We start from the raw sequence: 9,379 nt of genomic DNA, 5'->3' as shown, positions 1-9,379 counted from the left end.
ATATATATACACATATATATATGTAAAAACACATGTAAATATGTACATTACATACATACATACGTACACACATACTCACACATGCATATGTGTGTGTGTGTGTATATGTGTGCGTGTGTATAAATAAACATTCATCTAAATAGATATATTTAAAACATACATGCCTCCCTGCCTACATATATCTATCCGTACACTATCTCTCCACATTTTATACATTATTTCTGTATATAATATCCATATATATGTGCATGAATAAATAGGCATATCTAAACACATATACGTTTAGAGTCATTTATATTTAAATAAAAGTAAGTATAGTAAAGTATTCAAATGCGCAAGCTCGTACACATGGTTGGGTGCAGAATACGTTCACATCATGAGATGTTCGCAGTGAAGAGAATTTAAAAAATATTATGTCTATCATATAAAACTTTGAATATCCCATCTATTGTCTGCTTACTATTTCTTCATCAAGCAATACACACACACACACACACACACACACACACACACACACACACACACACACACACACACACACACATTTTTGAGTGCGTGTGTGCATACATATACATATATTCATATGTAAATTTATATAAGAATTCATATATGAACACGTTCACTTGTATACATTGATGGCTAGATTGTTTATCTATCTATCTATCTATCTATCTATCTATCTATCTATCTATCTATACATATATCTGCATATATCTCGATCAATGAATATGGCTAATAGCTAGAAACATATTGTTATATTTCGAGATGGTAATTTTATTTCCAAATAAACACACGCACTATATATTAGCCGTTCACTTCAGCTTAATTTTGTTCTTATTTTAGTGTCCTTTGTCTGGAAATCTTCCGTCACACATCCTGTGACCTCTTCGACTACTGAGACACGTGTGATAGAGAATCACCGAAGAGGTCACAGGATTTCCAGACAAAGGAAACTAAAATAAAAACAATAATAAACGAATGAAGAACTTGCGTGTGTTTATTTGGCAAGAAAGAAAATGACCACCCCGAAATACAACAATGTTTCAATATGCGATTTCCCGTCAGGAATTTTGAAAAACAAATACATAAATGTAACTAGAAACATGAATATCTTTAAGCATTTAATTAATATACCTGTCGAGTATACTGATGTTATCCTGTTCAATTGTCGGACTTGTCGTTTGTGCTTGGTTTAGTGTCATAACTAGAGGTTTACATTCCTCAGTCCCCGGAATATCAAGGTTGACATCATATCGTATCCTTGAGTGGGGTGTATTGCGACCATTCTGGGCTAGAAAATAAAATTCAAACAAAAATAATTTGTAAATAATTGTTTTAAGATAACTTGCAGAATATTAAAATGATTATTACGCATTGCTAGACTACTACATGTGGAAATTATTAAAATAATGCATGCAATTTTCTACTAAATAAGCTTATTAGTTCAAATTGTTTGACATTCACCCTATTAATAAGTTCAATTTTGTTTATATGAATATCGTTTGTTAGTGAGTAACCTAAACAATTCTTTCACTACTTCTTGGGCAACTAACGTGAAGTTCAGTTTTTATTAAGGAGTTTTTATAGCGTAGAAACACCTTCGGAGTAGTCTCCCATACTTGTTGAAATAATATAGAATTAGCAGCTTAGCGATAGCTATAATGTTATCATTTCCTCATCGCATTAGTATTTCTAATGAAAGTATTTGTCCATTATATTGGTTATGCTAACACTAGCTTCATTTTTATATTTTATATGGGTGGCGTACTTGAGTATATAACCGTAGTGATTTATTTTGTAAATTATTGCATGTATGTTATATACTTTGATCAACGTTTTGAGATTACCTAAAATATATGATTTCCATGCGAAATTATTGCATCTTTATCCTGCTTATAATTTGCATTTGTTGAATGCTTCAAATACGATGGATATAGTTATATCAGAGAGGATAATTCTAAATATTGTGACAGACTGTATCAAAATTGAGACATCTGTTCAATAACACTTTGATAATATCTCAATTAGAAACACATTTCATTTTTGTTAATGACATATTCCTCCATAATGTTGATTCATGCCATAATAGATAAGGATAAAAATTGGCGTATGTATAGAAAATGATGTACAGATGTTAGTTTAAAATGTGGCGTCAGATATCTGTATAGTGAATATAAGTAAGAAAAAACAAATCAAACTAGCGTTTAGAAAGGAAAAAAAAATTACATTTGATGGGCAATTGTGGAAAAGCACAATCAAGAGAGTGCTAGAGAAAATTACTCGAGGAAAGAATTCGATCGAAACAGTTTTAAAGGGATTCATCTAATGTAGAAATGTTAAAGAGAGTGACAAAATTTCGAGACCCACAAAAAGATACCCAGTTAAATTAAACACGTTACTATGATAAAGTGTATCCTAAACTTCAAATACATTGGAAATATGGATATCAAGTCTCTAAAAAAGATAGTATTAATTTGAAAAGATACGAACAAGTTAGAATCCGATGGATCTGTATGAAACTTCTGCTCCAATATCATTCTGTTGTCATTAATAGTGCGGCAGCTGTCATTAATGAAATTAATGTAGACTTAACTGTGCAGTTATGTCTACTTCTGAATTAATTGTGCGTCATACTTGCAAATATACCACTGAACATCCTATCGCCCACAACCTTGCTATTGAAATTTAGCTGTTGAAAATAGTACAAACTAATTCGTGAAAGTAGTTCTGTTATTAGACTAAATCAATCGCTCTTTTGAGCACCTTTGGGTAACTTTAGCCAAGTCTTCTCTGCAAGCGTTCAAACAAAGTATCCGGTGTAAGAAAAATATCGCTGAATAAATTTTATAGTAACAAACTATCATGCCAAACTATCCATCTATAAGAACTCTTATTAATAATCTGAAACACTTTATGAAGTCATGCACTAAATCTACGAATATTTTATTATTAGTTAGTGAAATGAAAGATTATTTTTAGGGGGAACTAATTTCAAAGAAAGACACATTTTGTTGGATATCTAGTCATTATGTACATTTTGAATTTGTCTGAGTTACGGTGAAGATCTATAAAGCATTCTATAAAACATTCGCAGTTTGAGATTACTAAAACACACACACACACACACACACACACACCTGAACGCAAATGCCTAGGTTAGTCTGTAGCTTTATTCTCCGTTCTAAACAAAATAAAAACTGAAGTGTTCTCCTTAGAAACTTAAATGTACGACCCCACCCCACACTCAGTATAGGAGAATACAGAATTCCAAATTTATTTTATTCTGTTGCAACACCATGGTTTACTGAGTTATCCGAAAACTGTTTGTAAATTCTTGCAGAGTTTTCCTTTCTTTCCTTTTTCTTTTTCTTGACTTGTCTTACCATTGTTTCTAAAAAATATAGGACTTCGTATACTGGATCTGGATTTATTCAGAAGGTTATCTGCATCTAATTCTACATCGGAACAAGGATGTGTGTCACAAGTATAAGGATTATAACTCTCTACTGGACTTCCAGGTTTAGGATAATCTCTCTCACAGAAAGCATATGTCACCTCCTCGCTGTTAGTACTGGTTGTACTTGTGCGGCTGTGTGTCCTGAAGGGTTAGAAAGAGTGCAAGCAGTTTGTACAGAAGAATTAGTAGAGAAAATACAGAAGAAGCAATAATAGCAGAAGCAGAAGCCTACATTTTATAATAATGGATTTATTATAAACATTAATGCTATACTTTAAACCCAATACGATATTGTTTCGTTTCACAGTTGTCACATATATGATCTTTAGTAAGAAGGTTATCGTTAAATAGCATTTCATTTAAATATTGGCAGGTTTTTCGTACAAATTTGATTCAAAATACTTTATAGACAATTTAAAACTTGTTCTTGAAATCAGAAATAACATCTCCTTCTCGTATGCCATTTTAATAAGTGTACACATGATGAATATATTAAACATTCTTGTTTCGCTATTTCTCAAATCAGACTTCACATCTCATGGAACTGAGGTAAACGTAAATACAACGAGAAATATTTCTTTTGGAATTTCTTATTACAGAACTGAATCAAATCGAAAGCAAAATAAGGATTACTGTGTAATTTAATCAATATTCCTCAAAAGCATTGTAGTGAATGTCTGTCTGTCTGTCTGTCTGTCTGTCTGTCTGTCTCTCTCTCTCTCTCTCTCTCTCTCTCTATATATATATATATATATATATATATATATATGTACACGCACACATATATATACGCACATATATACACACATACATATATATATGCACACACATAAATATACATACATATATATATATATACACATATATATATACGCATATATACACATATATATATGCACATACATATATCATGTGTATCATATGTATTTTATATATATGTTTATATATATATATATATATATATATATATATATATATATATATATATATATATATGCTTTGGCCGTATCCTCTCCAATATGTTCCTCTGGTAGTGAATGGTGAATTTACAAGATTCAATGACAATGGACATCTTACAGTGTTACCATCTGTATATGGATGGAGCTTTGAATTCTTGTTATGGGGAGAGGTGAAGTGGCCATTACTTGTATTTAATGATGTCTATTTTGATTGAGCTGAGATAGGATGTGACAGTTAATATATGTCACAAACGCATTAGTATAATTTCTTAGCTTATTTATGCGGTTATCTTATTATATCTGTATGTGTTTATGTCTGTGTTTGGGCGCGTTTTTGTGAATACATATAATGACTGACGATTTTTGTGAATTGTACTTTGTGAATATCTAGCATAAGGTGTAATGTTTACATTCGTCTACAGAGAAATGCATTGAAAACCATGGCCATCTTACCTAGGAATTATTCCTAGATTTCGTTTACTCACAACCTGACCCTTCTGTTTCCCCTTGTGCCGTCCCCTGATACGACGCGGTGGACTGCGTTCCCTTGTGTGCGCCATCTCACATTCTGTTGTATCACTCTCAGCATCAAATTCTTTAAGGTGTCGACGTTCTGTATAAATGAAAGACAATGCTGAGAGCCATCTACATTTAAAATGGTAGATGATAAGGTCTATGGTAGTGTTGATAATGAGAGGATGATAATGGGTGATAATGATGACAATGACCATGATAATCTTCACGATGAAGGCGACTAAATGTAACTAAATCATCATTATTTTCAACATAATCGTGTAGTGATAATGATGTTTGAAAGAGGAAAGGGAAAATGTGATGAAAAAAGAAAAATAATAAATCATGAATTCTAAACACAACACAATTACGTGCCATAGATTATTTCCATCCTTTAATATATGTAATTCGCCTTTATAAGGGACAAACCCAAGTCGACTATACCGACTGTCAGAACATAACTTTTAAGTTCAAGACATCTATAGAGATTTGGTTATATTTCTGACCAGACCCCTTTATCCTACAAACCCAAAGCGACTTAAATAGACATTGGAACTTCAAGAGAAATATGCCGGTGAGAGACCGGCATTTACTCAGAGTGAAGATTTGATTCCGATCTAGAGTCATAATTAACTGCTGGTATCATGGACTCAAGAGGTACGTAGAATGATTAACTTCATTGAATTAAACTTACCGAAAAATGTTTTGAGCACTGAATTAATACTTTATTGGGTCGGCGTTTATGAATTTCCATATTAATATTATGTTTCATTCTAACTCAGTTCAACGAAGCTGGATATATTAATTATATAACCTTTGTAATAACAATTTATCTCGAGCTAACGAGAAAGTATATATGAGGCCACTCGACTTACTCAAAACAGTCAAATTAACTTAAATTATACCGTACCATCTTAGAAAAGGAGGGACACATTAGACAATGCAGTCTTAGAAATATAAAAATTCAAACTGGAATTAGTTAGTCTGTCGAAATCGTGCTCATATGAGGATGAACAACAACAATTTGTCTTATCAAAATACGCCAATACAAATCTTCATAAAGACAATCTTTGTATCTAAATACCACGACACACCCTCCTTGATGTAGAATTATTTGGTATTTCATTTCTATTTGTGATTTGTTTTTCAAGAGTCACCTTGATGACGCAGAGGAACCCAAGTGAAGTAGCATCTCTCCTTTGTGCATGCCGACAAGCGGTTCAGAAATCTTCAACTCTCTTTGTACTAATCCATACTCTCTCCTTTCCAAAGCTCTATATGCTACTCACAGACTTAGAAAAAATACATATAACTACTTCAAAGACACCACTACAGACTCACATGCAAAGCCTTTCAACTTCACTTTATACGTAGCAACTATACTAGAAACAACACAAATTACTGGAAGGAAACTATCAAATATATATCCAGAATGCCACTGAATAAATATAAAATCACTAATTTTCCATACTTTCCTTTTAGATTGTATCTGCACAACCTTACTACACTAGAACATCTCAAGACACACGCAATCTCATATACAAATGACATCAGTGTCACATCTTCAATTCAAACTTTATAAAAAAGATGCACAGCTTCTCCAGTTCCATATCAACCGCTTAGAAAATCTACTCCAACAGTAGATTCACAATAGCAGTTGTCCAATGCTGCATCTACTTTTTATCAGCATTACTTCAGAACTTAAAGTACAACAGGCTATCGAGTTACACGAAATAACCCACTGCATGCACGAAACCACTTTGCATTACATACTACATCTCTACAATATTCATATCATTAGATGAATATAGCAAAGAAGCAAAATGACATATAAACATGCTTAAAACTATCACATGTACATTTGTCAGAATAATCAACATTATTGTACAAACAATACATTTGATCCATCATAGTTTATTCCTGTTCTACCTGAGCCTACAATATCTTCGCAACAAATGATAAACTAAAAATAATACAGAACAGCATATTGAACATCCTCACAAGGTACGCATAGACCACGCACGGAGACCATATGAACAATGAGCAAAAATAAAAAAAAGATCCAAAGCCAAGAGAAGTTAAATAACAATAGATATGTTTTCCAATTTATTATTCCCAGAGCTATTCTTGGGTAAATTTGAATCAGTAATTGCAAATATATAAATGTTTGCCATATCACCTATAATTTTGGACATACAGCTATTCCTTTAATATTTTCATATATTCTATCGTGAGCTGAAATCAGATACTTAGCTGATGAAGTCTTGCTAATATGAAAGATATTAGTTGAAACAGTTTAAGTGGTTATATCCGAACCTAGAATCAACAAGAAGACATGTTCCACATTCAAATGAGGAACTTGTTCCATCTTTCAACCATCTTCTATAACTCATAGATGATGACGAAGAATCAGTTACATATGATGTCATTAAACATAACGAAAATGTGGAAAATGACAGAGAATTTCAGGGATCTTCATCAATTGCACAATGTTTTAACCAGTTTGAACTGAGTGACTTCATCAAGGATCTAATCTTTTTAAAAGAATCTTCACATTACTAGCCACCCCGATGAAGGAAAGCAGTTAACTTCATCTGGAAACTAATAAAGCATTCCCTGTCATTCTCTAAGGAGAAGAACTTGGTGTTCTGCAATATTACCTAAGACATTGTTACGAAAATAGGTGTATCAGAATACATTTTAAGTAAACGGCAACGTTTTATTGATTGTTCTACGAGGAGTTAAAATGTTTCCTTTGATACAAAAGCAACAAGTGTAACTCAGTTACAATTAGCCACTCTACCACTTTCAATTGGGATTACGAGGCAATCAGTCTAGCATTGTAGAAAATGACATCTTAAGATCATCAAGAGATAGTTTAATGTAAACATGGTGGAGTTTGTCCTTGCTCAGCAAAGTGACTGCATAGAGTATACGTGTTTCTTATTTCTATGGGTATTTTGAGCCGAAGATGACCAGATATAAAATGACAGGACTCTGCGTGAAGATGTGGTAGACGCAAACAAAGATGTTATCAATAAACCTTTAGCTGACAGAGAATAAAACATCTTGCTAACTCTATACATCTTCTATGCATCTTCTTCGTATGGTTGCCCGCTAAGATAAGAAAAGGTTCATATTTCTTAGACTCAATGGTCAACACTGAGTCTTGCACTTGATATTTACTTGTTCGAGTCATTACAAAATTTCTTGGGAATGGTAAGACAGATAACTTCTCTGAATTAGTAAGAGGAATGTTCTTCATACTTGGCTGCAGTATGAACATCAAAAGTCCATGGTCTCCACAATTACGTTGATTGTTTTTCAGGAAAAGCTTGGTGATTATAGCGATTAGCAAATACAAAGGCTTCGTCGGGATACAAAACAATGGAAGTGGGATAGATAACAGTGAAGCTGGGATGCACACAAGACAGCAGACTACAGCTGTGTTGTCCTGATAAATTCTGCTCTAGAAAGATCGATAGATGTAATTTCTTGTGTGCTGAATGGCCGATCAGTTTACTTCAGAGATACATTTATTATAAAACACTGTTACAGTGCACTATAAGCTTTTGTGCTACACACTGATTTAATAATACGTGTTGGCTTTATTAGTATTAAGTGAATTAATATTTTTAATATATTAGCAGCACTAGTACTACTTCTTATTTTCAAATAATTGTCAAATACCACACAATTAATTCATTAATATAATATTTAAAGAGCTGATACGGCAATCCTGATTCTATTGTTTGAAACCAGTGCACCAAATGCCCAAGGATAGGTTTTAATACTAAGACCTCGAAAAGTGTATTGACCAATGAAAGAATTAGCGCTTGCAGATGTTTCATTACCTAGCGGTGCTAAATAAAATCGTTGCTCTTACAGGCTTGCAAAATGCAACAGTAATCTAATCCAGTAATCTGCTCTGCAAAATGGTCCTCAGTTGTATCATGAAGCATATTATAATTGTATTATTATTATTATTATTATTATTATTATTATTATTGAGTGAGAGGGCAGAACACTCCATCAAAGGTACAAATATACGAAGCTCAATATACCAATCATGACTACCCGTCTGATAAAAGTATTCCAGACACATGCATCACAACACTATGTGCGCAACATGGTGACCTCATATCAAGATAAACAACACATGACGTTGCAGGTAGTCCCAGTTAGTATTTTTTTCGAGTAGTCCCTTTCGCTCAAAAGGTCTCTGAATAAGGGTTGTTTAAGGATGTTGAACGAAACATTCATGTTTTCAGGGGTGAATTATTCAAACCCCAAAGAATCCATCTCAACACATGGCTATAATGCTCCCTCACTACTCCTGCTCGTAATCAGAGATACACATATCGTCAGCCACTATGGGACATGCTCAACTGGTTAAAGTCAAGCAACTGACAAACAAATTATTATTATTATTATTATTATTATTATTATT

The 9,379-nt window shown here is 33.0% G+C and overlaps 1 protein-coding gene across 1 annotated transcript in view; it reads right to left on the bottom strand.

Annotated features, from left to right (window-relative positions):
- The window catches only part of LOC128247840 (cell adhesion molecule DSCAML1-like), a 15,945-nt gene that overhangs the window by 3,115 nt on the left and 3,451 nt on the right, over positions 1 to 9,379 (bottom strand). Inside the window, exons 2-4 of the mRNA XM_052968031.1 lie at positions 4,870 to 5,029; positions 3,384 to 3,598; positions 1,135 to 1,291 (exon numbers count right to left, since the gene is read on the bottom strand). Of these exons, the coding sequence (XP_052823991.1) occupies positions 1,135 to 1,291; positions 3,384 to 3,598; positions 4,870 to 5,029 (532 nt within the window). The remainder of the gene's footprint in view (positions 1 to 1,134; positions 1,292 to 3,383; positions 3,599 to 4,869; positions 5,030 to 9,379) is intronic.

The sequence above is a fragment of the Octopus bimaculoides genome, chromosome 5 (genome assembly GCF_001194135.2).
Source record: "Octopus bimaculoides isolate UCB-OBI-ISO-001 chromosome 5, ASM119413v2, whole genome shotgun sequence".
NCBI classification, from domain to species: domain Eukaryota; kingdom Metazoa; phylum Mollusca; class Cephalopoda; order Octopoda; family Octopodidae; genus Octopus; species Octopus bimaculoides.
This window is presented reverse-complemented; position numbering and strand designations above follow the sequence as displayed.